The 23478-nt window shown below is 36.1% G+C and overlaps 1 protein-coding gene across 5 annotated transcripts in view; it reads right to left on the reverse strand.

The window, feature by feature from the left end:
• LOC129943476 (YTH domain-containing family protein) overlaps window positions 1-23478 on the reverse strand; it is a 150007-nt gene that overhangs the window by 25245 nt on the left and 101284 nt on the right. For 4 of the 5 annotated variants that reach the window (XM_056052967.1, XM_056052970.1, XM_056052968.1 and 1 more), the window contains one exon: window positions 13068-13214. The exons of the other annotated variant lie outside the window; for it this stretch is intronic. In XM_056052967.1, coding sequence (XP_055908942.1) covers window positions 13068-13214 — 147 coding nt within the window. The remainder of the gene's footprint in view (window positions 1-13067; window positions 13215-23478) is intronic. 5 annotated transcript variants of the gene reach the window in all.

Consider the following 23478-nt stretch of genomic DNA (forward strand, 5'->3'; position numbering starts at 1 on the left):
ATTCATTTTATTCAATCCAATTGTTCCTCCCAAACTAAACCCATTTCCTTTTAAATTATTTGCCCAATTTGTTTTATTTGTTGCCTTTAGTTGTTTTCTTTAATTTTGTTGGATATTTTATTTGTCTAACTTGAATTTAAATATTTTTCTAAGAAATAGAAAGGTCGCTCGTCCCCGCAGATCTTCGGACAGTTTGTCGACTGTTTCTGTTAAAACAAAATAACATTCAATGCTACTTAAACTATGAAACTCATACCAGAGTTTGATAGAAATATTACAAATTTAGATTGATTCATTCAATTAATTGATCTTCACTAAAGAACTAATTGATCTAGTCAAATCAAAACTAATCGGCCGGGCATATATGTAATGTTATAATAAAATATAAAGAACTTTCGAAAACTAAGTCCGTACAAGTACAAATCGAAGTTCTTCAATTTAAACGGGGCAATATAGAACTCATATACCTATACCCTTTTCGATGAACTTAATAACGCTAATGCTTATATGACGCTGCTAATACAGCTATTACAAATATTAATAGCAATGCAATTCTAAATAGTTTCTGTAGAGGTCGAACAATCGGCTTAAAACCCTTGTTAAAAGCGCTAGCGGGAAACTACCAAAGGCCTGGCCCATCCAATACCCGTAACCAGGTAAAGCACATGAATTGAGGTGTGAAAACGATAGTAAATCAGCTAAACCACTGTTTCCACTATATCAACAATCTCAGAATCGAACTTCAATTTCTCTGCATCCACTGTATCCAGAATCTCAAAATGATAATTCAATCTCACTGCATCCAAAAAAAAAGCACTGTATCAAGAATCTAAAAATAAAGATTCAATTTCACAGCATCCACTGAATTCACTGTCGCATAAAAACAAATCAAACCTACTGAATCCTCTCTCTCAAAGCAACAAATCAAATTCACTGAATTTACCGACTCAAAACAAAAAGTCAAACCCATTTTGTTCAATGTCTAAAATAAGAAAATAAATAATTAATCTAAACCGCAATCACTGTATCTAAATTACAAATCCATTAATTCAGAATACGATAAAACTCCTCAACAAAAACCACTGAATCTGTTTTTAATTGCTATATCTCCTAGTTCAAATTTAAATTTAACTCAAAGCACTACTTTAAAACAATATACAAATTCAAACCCATTTAGAAACGAAGACGTTGAGTTTCCAAATTTCAACACAAAACGAGAAAACGTACCTTAAAATCTTAGATATTACCATGACTCTACAAGAAATAGAAATAGTATAATTAATCAAAGCCACCGGCAAAATAGAAGTGCCACACAAATAAATAATCTACAAAATTTTCTGAAGGAATCCTTTAGTTATGATATAAATACCACTTTTTCACAAAACGCTTAAAGTATACTTCATCAACACGAAAATCGAAATGCGTTGCTCATATAGGCTGTTTTAAATACTGCATCGAATTTCAAGAGTAAAATTAAAATAAATTCAAAAATACTACTTCCAACAAAACATTATTGTTTTAGACATGCAACCCTGAGTACCAATAAATAAATTGAACAAAGAACTTTTGGTTCATACCAATAATACAACTGAATTTCAAGGCATAAGAAGTACTCCTATTTCGACACTTGGCACGATTCTTTTAAATAATAACACCAGGAACTAATCTAAGGCATTTATTTCATATTGTCCCCGAAAATTTTCCCATAATACAAGATGAAATTTTAGGTTAAGATGTATTTTGAAATTTCAACGCTATACTAAATTATAAAGACAATACTATAACATACTATTCAAGCCTTTCACTACGGTGAAGTCCAGACGAGGGGGTTATAGGCTGCCAATGTTCCTCGTAACATTATCGCCCCAAAGCAGTTTTGATAGTGTGAAGAGAATCGAATCTCTCGACAATCAAGCTGTACGCTAGGAGACATTAAAAAGGCACGACGACATTCTACAATGTACGAAGTGCCAGAGGTTTGGCCATGCCAATGCCAATTGCAACATGAAGTTGCTTTGTGTCAGGTGCGGAGAAACCCACATCGAAGCCGAATGCAAGCTGGGGAATGAGCGGGTTGAGGATTTCCCCTGCTTAAGTGTGTCCTTTGTGGAAACCAAGGGCACCGGGCTAACTATAGTGGTTGCCCTAAGGTCCAACAAATGAAACAAAAACAGGCCAGCCAAAAAGCCGAAAGAAGTCGAACAGTTCGACAGGCTCCAACACGTGGATCCCAAATTTTCCTACGCCCAAATGGTGACAGGGAATGGGAACACGAGACAGGCTCCACCAACGGTTCCCCAAAGGCCCCTGTGCCTAAGGCACCAGAGGTGCATCCTGACATTGTAGCCTTGTTGTTGAGCATTCAAGGTCAACTAACAGGACTGCAAAGTCAGATAAAGGAGCAAGGCAAAAGGGTAGATCATCTCTACTCCTTGTTGCCTGGCCTGGCGCAATTTAGACCATATTGGGCGCGCTGCCGGAGATGCGCCTTAAAGTCCTAGCTGTGAATGTAAATTCACTAATTAGGATTGAACAAAGAACCAATATGTTCCAATTGTTGACAGACTACAGTCCCGATGTGTTAATGGCTAGCGAAACTAAGCTAAACCACAAACACAAATTGACTCATAAAAATTACAATATCGTAAGAAGAGACCGGCCCGACTCCACTCAAGGGGGCGGTGTCGCTCTCTTTATACGAAAAGGCATTAATTATAAAGTCATATACAATAATGAATTGCGAAAGCTCAAGACGCTACAAGTTTGCGTTGTATGCATCTTTCTCACTCAAGGGAAGCGGATGTATATGATTGCGGCTTATGTGGCTCCGCAGGTTATTTACTTTGCTTCAGAACTCGAGATTCTTTTTAGGGAACTGAAACTGAGCTTGGAAGAAAACTATTTCACCTTGGCCGGTGATTTGAACGCAAAACATGAAGATTGGGGAAATCAACATAGTAATCCCAGAGGTAATCATCTTTTTAATTTGATGAATCTTTACAGCGTTGAATATGGCGTCGACCTGCTGGCTACTGAAAAGCCATCGTATCCAAGATGGGGCTCCTTTCTGGATCTTTTGCTGTACGACACCAGACTGACAGTTACAGACAAAGTGGGTAATCACCCTCGAAACTGCTTACAGACAGTCGAGTACGACAGTGATCACTGCGGACTGGCTGCTGTAATGCAGATTCCGAACGAACGCGTGAAATTGGAAGAATACGTTGCAAGGCACTCTTACAATTACAGTAAGATGCGTTGGCCTCGTTTCACTAACGCCTTAGCAAGAGAACTTCGTTCGAGTGACATAGCCCCACCAAACAACAGAAACCTGACAAATACAGAAATCGACCAACATTTACAACAGATGGACGAAACAATAAAACGAACGTTGGAACGGACAATACCAAAGTACAAAGAACGGAACCAAATGGACGCATACAGAAACGCGACTATTGACGCACTGCGAAGGCACAGGAGTGGCTTACTGACAAGACTCAAAAACTTGTACAGACGACTTACAGACCCACACGACTTGGAGGTTAGGACACTGAAGTCGTCAATAAAAAATGTCAATCTGTTGATTAAGGAGAACTACAGGCTATCAATTAACAAGTACTGGGACCGCAAGATCCGGTCGAATTCGAGTGACACTAGTATGTTCCCTAAAATCAACAAGATATTCAGGAACAACAAGATAGAGTGAAGATAATTTGCTACATGGCCCTCATACGGCCAATGATCGTCCTGTGTGGTTCAACGTTGCCCCTTCCCAGAGGAGAAGTTTCAGGTGCTCGAGCGGCAGTGTTTACGACGCTGTACCGGTTTATATCGAACAGCCGAGTCTTCTTATGTATACATCGGGGCTCGAATCAACAGAATTGACAATTTCGTGATAAAACTCGTTCGAGGTCACATTGCAAAAGCTATGTCTTCGACCAACAATTTAATTTTCGGGCGTTCTATCCGAACGACGAGTATTTTGAGAGTGCACGCTTGAACGGCTTCATTCCCCCAGAGGCATTCCTCTTTTTAGATAGATGCGGTCTGATACAGGATAGATTGGCTGTTCCGTTAATCTACCACGTCAGACGACGAACTGTGGATAGGCGACTCCTGTACAATCGGGACGTTATGGCACAAGGCGGAGTAGAGCTCCTTCGGTTCAGTAGGGCTGTGTCCGTACGGGAACGAACTGATAGGGTGAAGCAGGAGAACCAGTTTTGGTGGCTTCAATCGGCACTTGATAGTGGGTAGTCGGTATAGGGTTTTAAGCCTTGGCCGGCTTACATACTTGTTTAATAGTATTAGGGTTTAGTTTTAAGTAGTATAGGCATGGTGGCACGAAAAAAAAACATTAAAAAACAATAAAAAAAATAAAAAAAATAAAAAATATAAAAAAAGACAACAAAATATGAAAAACAAAAATGTTAGATAGTTAGACTTGCTGCTCTGGTTGTTCTAGTTTTAAGTAGTTTATAGGTAGAATAGGTAGTTTAAGTTAGTTTTAAGTTTTAAGTAAAAATAAAAGAAGAGACTGATATTAGTTTTTTTTTATTTTCTAATAAATACAAAAATAAATAAAATTTAAATGAAGTATATAAAATAGATCTTAGGACCAATAGACATTAGTTTTAAGTGTTATAGTTTAACTTAGAGTGTCTGTATGGGACCATTAAGTTAGTTGTAAGTTATCGATAGTTAGCCTAGTTTTATGAATTTTTGTCTAGCTTTAAGATAGGTTTAAGAATGAATTAATAAAAATGAATTAAAAAAAAAAAATAACATACTATTACAAGAATAAGAGATACACCATAGTCTACGTAATAAACGAAAATCTATTCCTATACGTGCCAGATCTGAGAAAATAATTAAATATGGCCCTATTCACGATCCCTCGAACCGCATATACATATGTACTTCGCACAAGAAATTCGTCCTCATGCCTATATTGCTTCTGCTATGGCAGAACCAACACATGGATATATATATGTATGTACATATATCCATGTTAAACACCAACAATGAAGATGTCGTCCTTAAAGATCTTAATTTAGAATTTACAAATACTACTAATAATGACTATTACATTTATAACTTAAATTCATTTTATACTCAATATGATAGAAATGACAGATTGAGTAAAATCCAAAACCAACTGAGTTAGATCAAGTAAAAAGTGAAGAAAAGAAATCTATTGTCGACACTTGTCAACTACGTCTGGAATTACGCATCAAATAAAAACGAAACCAAATATATGTACCTATAGTCAACATTCGGCCCTACTGTTTAGCACAAATTCACACTCAAGAAATAAAGAATCCAGTAGACAAACTGTTGCATGATGAAATAATTAGGCCAAGTTCAAGTCCATGGAACTCTTCCCTAGAAAGGAAAACAGAAATGGAGTAGTAGTAATGCTTATCCAATACCAAAATTCGACGACATCCTCGGACAACTGGGTGAATCGAAGTACTTCACAACATTCCATCTATCCAGTGGATTTCATCAAATTGAAATTACTGAGGGAGAAAAAGAAAAAACAGCCTTCAGTACACCTAACGGACATTTCGAGTTCAATTGAATGTCATTTGGTTTATGGAATGCTCCCCCTACTTTTCAGCGGTCCTTACGGGACTACAAGGCATAAAATGTTAAGCATATCTGGATGATATAATGAGTTACGAAAAAAACTTGGATGACCATAACAATAAAATGCACGACTGGGTCGCACGAACTTGCTCCTGTATGCTAAGAGTCTGTTTAAAAAAGTATTTATATAAGATTTAAAAATATACCTGTAAAATAAGTTTTTCTTCAAAGCTATAAATGCCATTTGATTTGCTAAAAAACCGCACGATCTTTGTACATGTATGAGAACCATAGTACTCTCATGAGCAGAAACTTTTAGGGTGACCAGATGCCGAGTCGGTGGCGTTAGTATCGAAAGTGGAGAAATTCAGCGGGAGCGAGAGAAAAATATTATTTCCATTTCTATAAGCAGTCAGCAGAATATGGGAGATCATTAATTTTTCACCCAAAAAGTTAGCACAATTTCCTTTATTCTATTTGAGTCTATGCTTGTATATGTTTTCACATAAAGAGCTTCCATTTTCCATATGAAGGTTGATCAATTTGTTTTCGTTTTTTTATATCAATGCACTTTATAACAATAAGGGGATGAAAGACACTTTTAAATGCTTACGTCAGCTGTTTAGGATCTTTTACCCATATTTGTTTTTATTTACATTCATAAGTCTGCTTTTACTTGGGTACGATCTTTGTATTTGAAAAATGGTTTCTATTATGTATAAAGCTACGATGCGATTCATATAGATTGAACTTGTTCCTTCAAAGCTTTTTTCCTTTAGATAGCTTTATTGTAATTTCATACTAGAAGAACCAGAATAGAAAATAAATAAGATAAGAAAGAGGCAGACCATGAATGTTTAAATTGTAAAGCGATCGCCTATTGGTTGTGTAGTTAGGTAGCAGGTAGATGTCTAAAACGAATAAAGAATAGTTCATTGGCGTGCTTAGCTTTATGCAGATAGATAGATAAGGACATGTTTATGATGATAATGAAGGAATGTTATTGGTAGCTAAAAGGTACATACTAAATTCCTTCTTTACCACAAGTTTTCAGCGCAAACATGGAGTTTTTACGTTCAGTTTATTTATTTTGTTAAAGTTAAAAAAAAAATAACAAGCATACGAACAGGTACCAGAAATTGCTATTCATGTGTTGTTTTCAGTCAGGCTTTTGCGCGTTTTGGATTTTAGTTATGAAGTCACACGTAAGCAGTAGTTGTAGAAGTTGTACGTAATATCTTTATAAGTAGGTATAATGTGTATACGTTGAAAAAGTGATTCTAATAGAAAATACGTATACTCTTTCTGGTCCGTTTCTTTAACTTATACTAAGCATTTATAAACGGTGATTTTTTAAGAGCTTGAGAACTTTTTTAAAAAAAAAACGCATAAAATTTGCAAAATCTCATCGATTCTTTATTTGAAACGTTAGATTCGTCCATGACATTTACTTTTTGAAGATAATTTCATTTAAATGTTGACCGCGGCTGCGTCTTAGGTGGTCCATTCGGAAAGTCCAATTTTGGGTAACTTTTTCGAGCATTTCGGCCGGAATAGCCCGAATTTCTTCGGAAATGTTGTCTTCCAAAGCTGGAATAGTTGCTGGTTTATTTGTGTAGACTTTAGACTTGACGTAGCCCCACAAAATATAGTCTAAAGGCGTTAAATCGCATGATCTTGGTGGCCAACTTACCGGTCCATTCCTTGAGATGAATTGTTCTCCGAAGTTTTCCCTCAAAATGGCCATAGAATCGCGAGCTGTGTGGCATGTAGCGCCATCTTGTTGAAACCACATGTCAACCAAGTTCAGTTCTTCCATTTTTGGCAACAAAAAGTTTGTTAGCATTGAACGATAGCGATCGCCATTCACCGTACGTCCAACAGCATCTTTGAAAAAATACGGTCCAATGATTCCACCAGCGTACAAACCACACCAAACAGTGCATTTTTCGGGATGCATGGGCAGTTCTTGAACGGCTTCTGGTTGCTCTTCACTCCAAATGCGGCAATTTTGCTTATTTACGTAGCCATTCAACCAGAAATGAGCCTCATCGCTGAACAAAATTTGTCGATAAAAAAGCGGATTTTCTGCCAACTTTTCTAGGGCCCATTCACTGAAAATTCGACATTGTGGCAGATCGTTCGGCTTCAGTTCTTGCACGAGCTGTATTTTATACGGTTTTACACCAAGATCTTTGCGTAAAATCTTCCATGTGGTCGAATAACACAAACCCAATTGCTGCGAACGGCGACGAATCGACATTTCACGGTCTTCAGCAACACTCTCAGAAACAGACGCAATATTCTCTTCTGTATGCACTGTACGCATTCGAGTGGTTGGTTTAATGTCCAATAAAGTAAACTGAGTGCGAAACTTGGTCACAATCGCATTAATTGTTTGCTCACTTGGTCGATTATGTAGACCATAAATCGGACGTAAAGCGCGAAACACATTTCGAACCGAACACTGATTTTGGTAATAAAATTCAATGATTTGCAAGCGTTGCTCGTTAGTAAGTCTATTCATGATGAAATGTCAAAGCATACTGAGCATCTTTCTCTTTGACACCATGTCTGAAATCCCGCGTGATCTGTCAAATACTAATGCATGAAAATCCTAACCTCAAAAAAATCACCCTTTATAGGCGAAGGCAAGTAAAATATGTGTGAAACAACCTTATTCGTAAAGAATAATATTTTTAAATCACATATACAAAGTTAGCAAGATAATACTTCTTGATAGACACTTTAAAATAGATTGTTGATTAAATATATCATATAAATGTGTACCAAATGCATTAATTTGGATGAAAGAGAGGAATGTAATTACAATTTTGTCAAAATAAACTGAAGTCTTGTTGACTCCGGAACAAGAAGAAATTTAATAGACGATGCAACTTATGAAAAATTAAAGCGACAACATTTAAAGGAAACCACAAACAAAAATCATCAGAATACGACCTTAAAGGTTACCTTAAGAATTCCGATCCTTTAAATGTTCTGGAGGTCGTTGACACCATAGTATCTTTAGATGAATTTGGAAAAATTATTGAGGTAGATGCTAGGTTTTACGTTGTGCGAAATGGGTCAAGGACACTTCTAGGTTACTCAACATCAAAAAAACTAGGTATTGTTAAAATTGGGTTGCCAAGTAGGTACTCTTATAGAACCAACACATTACATAAAAATAGATGATAAACGCCCTTTTCCAAAAATGAAGAGAGTTAAAGTGCAGATACCATTAGATAAAGGTGTAACATTAGTCCAGCAACATCCAAGACGTCCACCACTTGCATTACAGACCAAGATTGAGGAAAAACTAAGATCACTTTTGGATATGAATATAATCGAAAAAGTGAACGATTTTGGCGAGTGGACATCGCCTTTGGTTGTTATCGTGAAAGATAATGGCGATTTAAGGTTATGAGGCGTGCAAACTTGGCAATAAAACGCAGAAACCAACTAATGTCAACATTCGAGGATTTCCTTCACAGACTTAAGGATGCCAAATATTTCACGTGACTTGATATTAAAAATGTTTAATCAAATTGAACTGGATGAATCGAGTCGATATATCACAACATTTATAACACGTGTGGGAATGTTCCGGTACAAAACGTTTGATGTTCGGTTTATTGAGATGTTCCAGAAAGTCATCGAACAAGCGGCGAAGATTCCAAATGCCTTAAATTACATTGATGACATCTTAGTTTTTGGTGATAAGGTGAGTCCAAAAATTATTTGTTATGCCAGTAAAAGTTTAACAGAGACCGAGCGCCGCTACTGTCATTGAGAAAAATCTTTGGCTCTTGTGTGGGCCATAGAAAGATTTGCAGTTTATTTGTTGGGTAGACGATTTAAGGTGGAAACAGATCATCGTCCATTACAAGCAATTTTCAATTCTACATCTAGACCATGTGCTCGTATTGAAAGGTGGGTGCTTCGACTACAATCATTTGATTTCACCGTTGTGAACAAAAAGGGTAGTAAAAACATCTTGGATCAAAACGATAGCCTTTGCACGATAGATAAATCAGACCCTCAATCTCTTCTAACTTATATGTAAGCATTTTTGTTTTTTCTTTTTCACTTGTAAAATAATTTAAACCATTATAGTTTTCATTGAAGTTTTTCAAAGAAGGGCCTTATAAAGATACTGCAAATAGTAAATAATTTGCAAGACGGTTTGCTGTAAGTAAAACTGTAAACTTTGTGTGGCGGAAGCTACCAATGCTCTTGCACTAAGCACATTATCCAGAATAGTTTCGGTAACAACAAATATTTTTGAAACCAAGTTATGTCCACTGATAAAATTAAATCTTGTCTTTATTTCCTCGAACATAATTGGGGTTATACTCATTGGCCAAGGGGGGATACTCATCCATATATATTATACTCATCTGCAGATAAAATTGTGTTACTGACCTATGTATTAGGGTGGGCTGAAAAAACGCTTTTCATTTTTTTTATTCGCAATACCTCGAAAAAGTTGTTAATTACCTGTCTGAGTAAAACTCTGAAAATAATTTCCAAATAAAATAATGTTTTCTTTTCGCGCATCGCATTCAAACTTTTAAAAATTTGTGCAAATTTGTTGTTTTCTTTAATTTAAAAAAAAATTACAAAATTTACTATTATGAAAAAGCAATAGGTCCTAATAATGACTTTAATTTTGTTTACATTACATTTGCTTACTCAAATAACTATATGAACAAAATAAATAATTAAACAAAAAAACAAACAATTTTATTGAATAGTTTTGCACTTTAAAGTCCTATTTTGTTAAAAATTCAGGCGTAATGGACCGTGACAAGAGGGTGGTTTTTTTCAACTCAAGCCATGTCTTTTGTCTACACCACACACTTTTTTTGCTGCTTGTTTGTGACAAGGAAAACCATCAAAATCAGGTGCCAGAGTGTATTAGTTGTTTAATTTCTTCATCTGTGATCCTCCTTAAAAGGGCAGGAGGAGAAAGTTTACATGTGTCCCAAAAAATCATGTCGGTGAAATTTATTCTCGAAGTGTTGAAATTTTGAACTGGCGATCGTGCTTTCCAAATTCGGCGCAACCCTAGTTCTCTGATGTATCTACTTTCATCTATCATTGCAAGAAGCAAATTTTCGGGATGAGCAAAAATTGAGTTGCGGTCAAACACAGGGTCAATGACTTGCAGCAAGTTTTGAGATAGATACCGTGATGTTTTGATGGTTTCAAAAACAATTTTCGGACCATCTGTAAACTTTTTGCTGGTTTTAATTTTGAACCACAGAGGCATACATACAAAATGTATTAACTTTTTAACCTCTTCAGAGGGTATTTATATGCTTAAATAAAGAGTCGGAGTACTCGATTAGCCGCAGTCAACCACCTTGAATGTGACAGGGGGCCAGGATCAGGATTTTTTACATTCGATGATTACTTTAGAATACGACCATATGAACTGTTCAAACTGCACAGGTGGGAGATTAAACTAAGCGGTACTTATCACTACTAGTTTTGTTCAAAATTAAGCAAAAAGTTGTAAAAGTACCATGTTTTACACAATTTGAGCTGTCAGTTAATTTTGAAAAACTACTGGGGTGGAATCGGCTATCAATTTTTTGATAGTCAAATTGACTATCATTTTCATTCCGTCTGTGTAAGATGATTCAACTCAATTCAATTCGATTGAACAATTTCAAATTCAAATTGTCAAAATTCGTTGTTGCCTTGGTGAAATTTTAGATTGATTCTTATGAAATATCTAAATAAAGGTTTCAAATTGGCTGATTTTGAATAAAATTCTTACTTTTCTTGCTTTTTTCGAATGTCGTAAGCTTTGTCGGTCACAGGAATGTGTTTTTTAAAAGAAACAAAGTGAACTAAGAAAATTTTCCAGTCGTTTGTGTCAACGTCTGGTAGCTCTATTCGGAATAAACAAATTTGTTTGAAAACGACTATCATTTTTTTTGTAATAGCTTTTTAGGTATCAAATTGACTATCACCTTATGTAGATCAAATTCGATTATTTTGATTGTCATTTATCAACAATTACCTTAGCAGATTCTACCCCTGATTTCAATTTTGTTTAGGTTTCCCATAAACTAAATTCAACATAAGGACCTATTGCGTTGAACGTTTAATAACATTTTTAGGTTATCGAGCAAGCTTTATCTTCCGTTGAGTTCATTTCGACATTTCAGTTATCTTATAGTAAAAATGATAGACAAGACTATAGTGACAAAGTTACGTGAAGTAAATTATTGACAATATCGTTTTGAAAATTACTGAATGACTTCCCCTGGAGAATACTTAAGATCTAACTGGAACGTCGCAGATGACCAGTATTTAAAGTCTTATCTTAATTGCATATCACTTCCATCAGGACATTTCTTTGTTTCTTATTTACACGTTGTGGTGTATGCTGAAATATAGATATGTTACCATTTCTTTTGTCAAAAACGTATGAGTCCTAAAATATACGTGTGTCTTTTTCTACAGTTATAACTGGTAGATACCGTAAACATGTAAACAGAGATACAAATAATTTTAATAGAGTATTGAAACAAGTAATTACACAAATCTACACATACATAGAAGAGAGAGAAGTATAAGTTCAAGTTAAATGATATAAAACCGCCATTCGGTTCAACACATAACCAGCCATTTATCACATTATCCAATCAATGCACAAACAGACAAAATGCACAGTGCAGATAGAACTAAAGAGACTTCTAGCAGAGGAATTTAAAAACTAGGGTCAGTGAGGAAACCTACAACGCTGTGAAAATATCACAACAAAGTGATAACGCGTGTTATTAAAAGTGCTTATATTTGTAATAAAAAAAAGGGTGGGATGCGACCCACACTGATAACTTCCCATCCCGTCTCTCGATTTGTCTTGCTTAAAAGTTTGTCTATATGTACTCGTATCAATATTTACCAAATTTGCGTACTATTTTTTGTAGATTTTATTTTTTATGAAAAAACGGACTGTTGGATTTTTATATAAAAATTCGTTCATTCTCCAATAGTATTGCTAAATCATTTCTACCAAGAAATACAAAACTGTATGTTCTTTTTGTAGACTTCAGATAGCGTGGATCGCAATGGTCTTATTTAGTAGCTGCATATATGGACTTGTAATGCTTAAAAGTTTGGAACATAATTCATGAGTTTTCTTTGCTCAGGCTACAACAGAAAAACGTTCGCCTCTTGGAATGATCTACAGTAAACCCAGCTTAAATCGTACTGTCAAGTATAGAGATCCGTTTTTGAGCCCTACAATGTGAAATTGGAATTCCTTACCAACCTCTGTCTTTGCAAGTCAATGCAATCTTAAGGAATTCAAAACCAATGTGCACCGACATCCCATTTTAAACAATTTTTCCCTTTTATAATGCTCACACTATGTTGGTAGTGTGCGATAATTATAAAAATGCAGAACATTAAAACATACTTTTTGAGCTTAAAAATTAATTTTGTTATTTACATACTTTGTTTGGTTTAGCTGGCTGAGAGGCTATAGAGGCCCATGTTATTTTCTTCTTGGTCGACTCATTTGAAATGTATGATGTTTTAGCTGGTAAATGTCCTTTTTCATGGGTTTCAGCAAAATTTACACTCGTGTCTCTGGAATGTGACTGAAACAAAACATTATAAATCAAAACATAGTTACAAATAAAATATTTAATAACTAACAGATATGACGAAACCGTTCGTGTTTTAAAATAAAGCTAAAGCTTGCAATATTATATTGAAAACAAAAAATAAATCTGCTTAGAGTAATGCAGATTTTTTTATCTTTCTCAATTTTCGGAAGACGATTAGTTATGTTCAAACAGGTAAACATTTTTGAAAGATATTACTTGTGTAAAAAGGTAATTCAAAAATCTTCCAGGTGTATACACAGCTCTTATATGATAAGTGTCCTTTCCCAAGCTGAGTTTAAGTAACGTTATTGATTTTGTTTTAAACTTTATTATTTTAAATTACATTACAATTAGATTGACCATATTGCGATCGACGCCAGACACGCTTCCAGCATCATGGATGTAGGAACTTTCCGACTCGGACCGCTACCTCGTTGTAGCCAAGGTAGCACTTCAAGTTTCCAGGCCCAAGGCAAAACAGGGAGAAGGTACAACGTCGAACGGCTACAATCGCCAGAGATAGCCAAATCCTTCTCAAACCGAAGAGGCGAGAGGAACGCCGACTTCTCAGAAGGAAAAAGAGAGGGCATAAGAAGCGTGCGGTCGAAGATGTTGATAGGTTTAAAGCAGGAATGAACTTCGAAAGTTGTATGAACAGGTGAAACGAAATTCACAGGTACATAAACCTAGCATATGCTGATGACATAATCGGAAGAACTCAGCGTGATGTCAATGGGGCTTTTGTGAGTATTGAGGCAGAGGCGGCAAAAATGGGTTTAACGGTTAATGAGGGCAAAACAAAGTACATGCTGTCGTCAAGAAAGGACATACAACACCGACGTCTTGGTCAAAACGTCACAATCGACAGACGTAACTTTGAGGTAGTCAAGGACTTCGTCTACCTAGGCTCCGCTGTAAACGCAGAAAACAACAACAGCGCTGAGATCAAACGCAGAATAACTCTTGTTAACCGCTGATTCTTTGGACTGAGAAAGCAATTGAGTGGTAAAGTCCTCTTGCAGAAGCATGGACTATGACAAAAGTGGATGAAAGCACCTTGGGTCGCTTCGAGAGAAAAGTTCTTTGTGTGATCTACGGTCCCGCATGCATCGAATTGAGTGGAGGAGAAGATGGAACGACGAGCTGTACGGGCTGTACAGCGACGTAGACTTAGCCAGAAGGGTAAAAGTCCAACGACTGAGATGGCTGGGTCACGTAGAGCGCATGGAAACCAATGCTCCGGCCCGGAAAGTCTTCGAATCCACACCCACAGCCACAGGACAGCGCAGTAGAGGAAGACCGCGGATCAGGTGGCGCGCACAAGTGGAAGGTGACCTCACCCAACTTGGGCACGAAACATGAGACATCTAGCTAGAGACCGAGCTAGATGAAGAAGTTTGTTGAGTGAGGCCCTAGTTCACCCAGGACTGTAGCGCCACCTTAAATAAGTAAGTAAGTATTTTAAAGTACATCACTTACTACTCAGTACGAAAGCACGAAGAAACACTTCGAAAAGAAATGTCAGACAAAGTCTGGTGTATTGACTTGACTCCACAATAAACTCGTTAAAATAATACTTAAAGTCTGTATAATTTGTTAAAGTTTTATTCGTATTGTTAAATCTAGTTTCGTTTTCATCAATTTTAATAGTGTCATTGATTAATTTTGTTTAAAATTAATTAAAAATATTAAAACTGAAAAATATTAACCTCAATACGGTGAAATGCAATTTGCGCTCCAACTTTGCTGAATCATCTCAATCTATGTTGTCTCCTTCATGCTTTCCTTATCAAAATTAACGAAATTCAATACAATGGCAAGTAAATTGAGCAGCACTTTCAAAAAAACTATAAAAAGCGAATTGGATCAAACTTCGAGAACTTTTGATGAACGATTTAAAGAAATTGAAAACAAATAAATTTGTGATAGTATATGAGAGCCTTACTAAACAAAATATATGCTCCTCGAAAGAAAAAAAGTTTATATTCTCTGTTTACAAGATCTGGCAGAGTTAGCTTTAGAGAAAATGTTCACAAAAGCCTAATTTGTAGAATGTATCTTAACTAAATTCAATATACCCATTCGAAAATCAAGAGAGTGAATAACATGGAGTCATATCACAAAAAAGTTGATAATGTTGCTAGTGGTGTGATTGACGAAGAGAGTGTTGCTGCTGGGGGAATGTTGCTGTTGTTGCTGCGGGAGTTAATGTTGAAGGCGTAATTGATGTGTTGTAAAACTAACTTATTTATATTGCCATGATTACCAGGTGTTAATTGTGAAATTTTAATTCATTTGTTATTATTTTGTTTTTGTTTTATACATTTGTTGTAGTTGTCTAAAATATGAACGATTAACATAATAATAAGATTCATAACTTATTTAATTATTAAAGCGTGTCAGTTCTAAAGTTTTTTATTTATTTAATTAATAAAAAGTTAACATTAATTATTAAACTATATCTAAAGTTGTTCTTAAGTATCCTACCAACATAAATAAAGTGAAAAATTCAGAATTTTGCTATCCAAGGTAGGAGATTTTTCATATTAAAGGTCTGTACCTGCCATCTGAAACTGCGTTTTTCATTGCTTTATGGTACCATTACCCAAAAGATAATTGCAAGAAGTATTTTCGGATAACACCCCAAGAAAAAAATCTGTGTACGGAAACATTTCAAAAATGTCATCAACAACATTACAACGCAACAAAATAAAATCTATTGTCGATGGTTGTCTCAATGTTCACCTGAAAATATTTCAACAAAGGATAATGTCGCGGCCATATTAACCGATATGCAGCTATTACGGTCCCAAAACGCTCAACTCTTAGAGCGCTTGTCCTTTGTTGATAATAATTGTGAACCACTCGAAAGGCAATTTGAAATACAGTCGATAAAAAGCAACGAAAGATCTGCTGTGATGCATTTTCCATCAGATAATAAGGCAAATAAGGTTGAATTTGCTAAACAAACTTGTTTGAATCTTCTTGATCTAAGGGAAATGCTGATTTAGCCTTGGATAAAACACAAGAATTTAATAATCGCCACAATAATAACAACACGATGGTGTTGAATTTTAAAAGCACAGACACTGCAAACAAAATTATTGATGCCGCGCCTAAACAAAAGAACACTGATATTTTTGTGCACAGAGAACAGTCTTTATTGTACCGCAAAAAAAGGAGATCACTTAACGTAATCAAAAGTAAACTTATTCACTCATATTAAGGGATCTAAATTGCAAATTGACAAGTTTTCGCTTTTCTATGACTCTTTACTTGGATTACAAATCAAAACAAACGAGAAACAGTCATTTATCAAAACAACTTTTGGAGAAGATGCAATGTGCCTTTTTGACAGTCCTAACTTCATATCAAGAGCAGACCCACCTGTCAATTAATTTACGCGCGACCATAATGGGGTGTGCCCCAGCTTTTCTCATTATAGTAAATAGAATAGGATTGCCGTCTGCCAAAAAATGATCAATTATTGTAAATTTAAATTTTATGCTATAATATCACAGCTCTTAAAAGTACATTATTTATGCCAGATTTTTTAAAATTAGTTTTGAAGCGTGGGTGTTATGCTTGGGGGGTGTGTGGGTGAAAATGCGTAAATGTGAGAATGCAGTAGATGTGCGTGACTGAAACGAAAGAAAACCCTATTTTGTACTGGCGGCGATAACAGAGCCAGGCAACCGTCAGAGACGTTTAGTATGTCTACAGTCTTATCTCTTATGTGACGATGATTATGACGGTGAAGAGCCAGGCGACCAAAGGATTGTTCAGCCTGTCTACTTCTGCAGCGAGATGACTAGCGAAAGCGCAAATTCTCAATTCAATCAAAATAAAACACGATAGTTACTCCAACGAAAAGTTTTGTGTTAACCACTAAGCTTTATTAGATAGAATGCCTCTTCTATCGATTTGCTGCGGCCTTTTATACTGTAGAAGGCGGCAGCACATTTCAATGGTTATGTTTTATAAAATGTGTTGTTTTTGTTAGCACTTTTAAATTTACATTGTTTGTCAAAATGTGTTTGTTAAAATTAATGAATTATATAAACAAAAAAAAATAATTAAAGAATTTAAGTAAATAATTTTAAATGTATGCATGTTTAAATGTTTTTTTTTTATAATATTTATGTTGTGTTTGTTTAAGTATGACTGTTACAGTTTTAAGTTATGATATTATTATTTTATTAGAAACTTTCATAGAGGAGGAACAAAACTGGAATATCTTAAATAATTTCAAAATTTTAGCGTAAAGTGCTTTCCAGCTGCAAGAAATAATAGACCTGGGAGAGCTAGTGGTGGAATATTGTGCGGTTTTAAAATTAATATATGCGTTGATAATATAAGTTTCAACAATTATGGAAATAAAATTTTGATTGATATAGTTTATGGTTCAAAACATTTTCAAATTTGTCCTGTTTATTTAAATTATAATAATTGGAGCTTAGAATATGATGAGCTACAGAACTTGTTAGTAAATAGTTATTTAGAAAACCTCATGATTATTGTCGATCTCAATTGTCGTATTAGCAATTTTCCAAACTCTCACCTTCAGAACGATGGGAGGTTTTTCTCCACGAGAATCTCACTACATGAATGCCTTAACTGTTAAGGAAAGTAACTGTTAGAAATATTTGAAGATATTGGGTTTTATGTATTGAATGGGGTTACAAACGAAGATTCTAGTGGTAATCATACATTTATTTCAACCCAAGGATGTTTTGTTATAGATTAGTGCGTAGTGAAGAGAGATTGGCTGAATTAAGACGGACATTTTGAAGTACACAAAGCGAACTTTTCAAATCATTTACCAATATTAGTCTCATGTAATTTCCTTTCAGAAAAAAAAAATAGAGAAGTTGAAGAATATCCAATAGGCAATAAATTAAGATGGGTTGAAAACAAGGCTGGTGTGTAGAGACGAAACTTAAGTTAACTTATATGCTATGCTGATTGTCTGTTATCAGAATGTATAGAATCTCTTAGTTTCTATTTTGGAACAAATAAGACAATCAGCAGCGCACAGATTTCATCCCACTACACTGCTGCCAAAATCGAAGTGGTATGACTATAAATGTAAGAAATGTGAGAAAAGTCTTTCACTTACCTAAAATTGTTTAGACAATCTAACAACGAAACCTTGAACAGAATAAGATACATAAAGATTTGTGTAGACGGAAAAAGCAATTATATTTGATCAAAGCGGCTGGGAAACTTCTAGACTGTAAGGACTCAAAGTTTTTCTGGTACAATGTACGGACTTTGGGAGGTCGCAGCATGTCATCATCTTTAAGTATTAGTGTTGACGACCTGGCCACATACTTTGAAGGTTTACTACTGTCAGATCATGACCATAATTCCATCAGTTTAGCTCTGCAAAATGTTTCAATCGATGAGCTAGATTCTCCTTTTACCATGGCTGAAATGTTGGCATCTCTAAGCAGAACAAAAAATAACAAAACAGCGGGTTTGGATTGCATTCCTATCGAATAATATAATAATTCAACTCCTGAACTTCTCAACCATGTGTTGGGGTTATTAAACAAAATGTTTACAGAGGAGAAATTTCCGAGCTACTTTCGTCTGGCTACAATATTTTCTATAATCCGAGTTTACCAGAAAATTATAGTCATTTCAGTTCTGAGCTCACTAAGAAAACTGTTTGCACAAATGTTGTACTTTAGGTTTGTGAATTAGATTAAAAGAAATAATTTGATAAATCGATATCAGGCTGGTTTCCGGAGGGCCTTACGAGCGTTGCCAGGCATTTTATAGTTTTTTTAATTTTCATTTTTTCGTTAATTTTAAAGCTGCTTTTGATACTAGCCAAATTTATTCGGATCTATGAACAAATTTTATTAAACACGTCTGCAATAGTTTGTAATGGTATATCTATGTCAAAATCCTTTAATACCAAAAGAGGTGTTCCACAAGGCTGTATATTGAGTCCGCTCTTTTTATCAATGGTATTGAAAATAAATTACCGGGAGGCGTCAACTATGGCGATTTATCTTTGAAGATGTTGCTCTATGCTGATGACCTGGTGGTGTTCTCTGATAACCCAGTGGCATTGCAGCTTCAAATAAATAAACTTAAATAATAGGCTTGACTTATTTCTAAAGGCAAGTCGGAGAAAAATGAGGGACTAGAAAAAGTATCAGAAATGTACGTGCTGAAAAAGATCTATCTGAAGCAACACTTATCGCAAGAGTTAAAAACAATCTACTCTATTTAAAAATTGGTGGAAATGTGTCATGTAACATGTCATTCTTTAAGTGTTTATGGAGTGCTAAAACTTCAAGGTGACGAAGGGATGGAATTGTATACAAAACTTTAAGTTAATTTTTTACAGCAGCAAAATCCAGGCAAAATATATATTACAGAAGACATTTTTTTATCTGGCATTGTTGCTTCAAAAGAATCGTATTTCAAGTACATCACTGAAGACGCTTTTAGGTGGCACATACCTCCAGCACTCGAATGTTGTCAGCTCATCGATTTTGATTATTCGGTTCGCCACATACTGCTAATGTTTTTCCTGGGTTTGATCGAATCCAGCTCAGGGTTGTCTTCGAGTCTGACCAGCAATAGGTAGTTATGGATGGCAACTATAAGGTGTCGAGCACGTTGGACGCAACCTTTGAAGCAAGAAGTGCTCCATTCAGTTCCAAGCACGGAACGGTAACTTTCTTCAAAGGTGCCACTTTAGTTTTTGCCATAAGCAGTGATACTCTATATTCACCTTCAGATGTTTTCACTCGCAGGTAAGAGACGGCAGCATAAGCAGAAGAAGACGCATCGGAAAACACATGTGGTTGGTAACTTGAGGTATTGCAGACGAGAATATCCACCTAGATACCTTGAAGTTCTTTATCAATGGAAGCTCTTCTCAAAATTGTATCCAGTTCTTTTGATGAAGGTCTGGAAGTTGATCATCCCAAGATATACCAGAAACCTAAAGTTGTTGTGACATAACTTCGGCTGTAATCACGACTGGAGCCAGTAGACAAGTTGGATCGCAAATTTTGGCCACATCGGAGTGCTGTTGGCGTTTGGTGATTGATGTTCAGAGTTTTGTCACATTCACTTTGTAACCAATGCAATCAGTTTGACAAAACCAATAGATCCCAAGTGCCTTGGTTTCACGATCCAAATTAAGATCGCAACACTGTTCAGTCAACTTATCGTGCACGCTTATTCCTTGTAGAAACTCGGTAGAATTTGAGTTTCACTTTCGGAGCAGGAAATCTCCCCGTTGAAGTAAGTTCTGCAGTTTCAGTTGTAATTGTAGAGTCGGCACAGTGAAGACAGTCATTTATATAAAATGGCGCACGAAGTATCTAAGCAGGTTGAGGGAAATCAGTCTCCTCATCGAAGGCAAGAGTATGAAGAACTTTGATGGTGACATACGGAAAGCAGTTTAAACCATAAGTGACAGTGAGCAATCTGGAGACAGCTGCTCGTCCTTCTTTATTTTTCCATATGATTCTCTGCATATCCGCATCGTCTCTTTGTACCAGTATTTGTCTATAGCTTTTCTCAATATTTGTCATAAATCCAATTCGAAAGTACGCCATTTCAGGATAATAGCCGGCAATTCATCCTGCAGTTTGGGACCTACATGAAGACAATCATTAAGTGTTTTACCTGATTTATACTTCCTGGACGCGTTGAAGACAATTCTCAATTTCGTTGTCGAACACGACTCCTTGTATACGCCATGGTGGGAAATGTAGCAAGTCGGTTGAGGAGAGACGTCATGAACAAGTTCCATATGCCCAAGTTCTAGATATTCTTGGGTCCTTATCTAGGCGATTGAGATGATGATGAAAAAGCTTGAAGGCATCTTCTTTTGAATCTGCCAAGGTTGTTTCATCGATGAACTTCTTAAATTGGTTCTTGATGACATAGCGTGCAGAACAGCACCATTGTACCGTTTGATTAGAACATTCTTCGCAGTAGAGCTTATCTTGTGTCATCCTAGAAGAAGATTCTACGTCTTCGTTCTCATTAAAGGTTCACATAGACTAAACCAAATCTGCTAGCTCAGACTGTGAAAATGCACAAAAGTTTGTTGAGAGCATTCTAGTTGTATACTCGGGAAAGCGCCCAAAGATTATCCAATGGTGCAACAGGTGCACCAGCAGACGATTGCAAAATTTCACCATATAGCCGAGAGCCATAAACATCAGCTCCCAGAAGAACGTCTATAGAGCCAGGTTCGCAAAATTCTGGATCGGCCAGCTCCAAATCCACAAATTTACCAAACTGTTTAGTGTCGAGACGAATAGGGGCCATAAGAGGACCCAAACGAGGCAAAATGAATGCTCTGCAGTTAATATTGAAGTCTGGGTCTCTGAGAGAGCTCACAGAGATGTCAACCAGACCTGTTGACTTTCCAACACTTGTGCCTCTTACCCCAGTCACGGGCATTAAAAGCCGGGTTCGCCGAAGGTGAAGTTGTTGCATCGCATACTCACTAATAAACGTAGCCTGCGATCCGATGTCCAAAAGAGCTCGGAGTTTAAGTTTGTGCCCAGTGGCAGATCGTACTCCAACTTGAGCTGTAGCCAGCAAAACCGCTCCTAGTTGTACCAATGATTCTTCACCGAAATTTTCACACCTTGAATTTGGAAGGTGAGGTGGATTACAGTGGGGTCGTTCGCATATGATATGTGTTGATGTTGACGTGGGGTTCTTGAGCCTGGGATGCTATTTTGCAGCATCGTGTAATGTTTTTGGTGACAACTAAGCAGGTATAGTCTGACAGACATTGTTGTTGGGCATGATCAGCCTTAAGGCAATTTTTTCAAAATTCTGCCTTCGTCACGAATGTCATTCTCAGTGCTGGTGCACATGCATCTTTAGGCATCGATTGACATTTGCTACATATCCTTAAAGTTCAGCCACTCTTCAAACGATATATCGAAAGTGGGTAGTTGCAGTGGTGGTAGCGTCGACTTAACTGTGCTGATGCCTCCGTTCACGACAAGACGATTCGGAGTTGAATGAGACATCTGCTCATGTGTAGTTGTGGACAGCTCGTCTATTATCTCATTGAGGTCTCCAAGGGCTACGCAGTAAGCAGATTCTATTTCGGCAAAACACTCATCCGAGAGAAGAATTTGTAGATCTTTCTCGTTGGTTTCTGTTGAATCCATTGATGAGATGACGCCCTGAGCCTCATTTAATTTGGTTCAGTACTCTTCTAGCAGTGCCACAAGATATCCTTTAGTCTGTTTCGCGAGCGCTTTTAGTATCAAAATAAAAATCTATACAAATTAATTTATTAACGCGGAGGATTAAAGTTTCCCGCAAGGGATGCCAAATGTTGAAATACTTTGTAATGAGTCCCAAAAAAGAAAAAGCAAGAAAAATCCAAATGGATTGCACCCCGTTTTAATTCAGAATGACAAGTATGTCAATTCAGTCTGATGAATTTACAAAATGAATATAATGACAGATCATGTATGCAGGTTGGCAAGGTGGCCACTTATTACTTATACCATTAAAGAAGAAAATACATGTTGATTAAATTATTGTAAAGTAATATCGATGTCACAAGCGTTGCTGTTGTATGATTTGTTTATATACATGTTGCTTGAAGTTTGTTTGTTGATATTGAGAGTTATAAAAGGAAAGTCGATGGGAATCAACTTATTGGTGCCATCGCCACTGTTGTGTAGTACATAATTATTGTGTAGTTTTTAACTGTAGGTCTACAAATGACGTTATTTTTACATCAAAGAGTCAACGCGTTGGCCGTTGACAGCTTACGTTAATCTCATAATAGTACCATCATGATATTACGATGGTAGAGAAGTCGAAAAAGTGCGTCCCCCGATTCCGTCCGGTCTGTTTTGTCTGTCTGTCCACACTCCTACAGCCTTAACCATTAGGTCAATTGAGTTTAAACTTGAAAGATAATGTTTTGAGCAGATTCGCGTTAGGCCTTTTTTCCATTTTTTTTTTAAGATGCAAACTAACATTGGCCCCTATACTACTTTTTTGGGCAAAAAACCAAACGAATTTTCTAAAAAAACGATATATATTTTTTAATTTTCTCTAAATTTTATTTTAAACATATTTTTCTATTTCTCAGGAAAGTAACCTCTCATAGAACCGTTATTTTGTTTTTTATTTTCTCAGCAACTTATAAACTGATTTCACAAATTTTTTTGAATAAGCTTTTATATTGTCTTAACAATATTTAATTATCAAAGAATCAATTTTTTATTGTTTG

Source organism: Eupeodes corollae, chromosome 1, assembly GCF_945859685.1.
Source record: "Eupeodes corollae chromosome 1, idEupCoro1.1, whole genome shotgun sequence".
Lineage (NCBI taxonomy): Eukaryota > Metazoa > Arthropoda > Insecta > Diptera > Syrphidae > Eupeodes > Eupeodes corollae.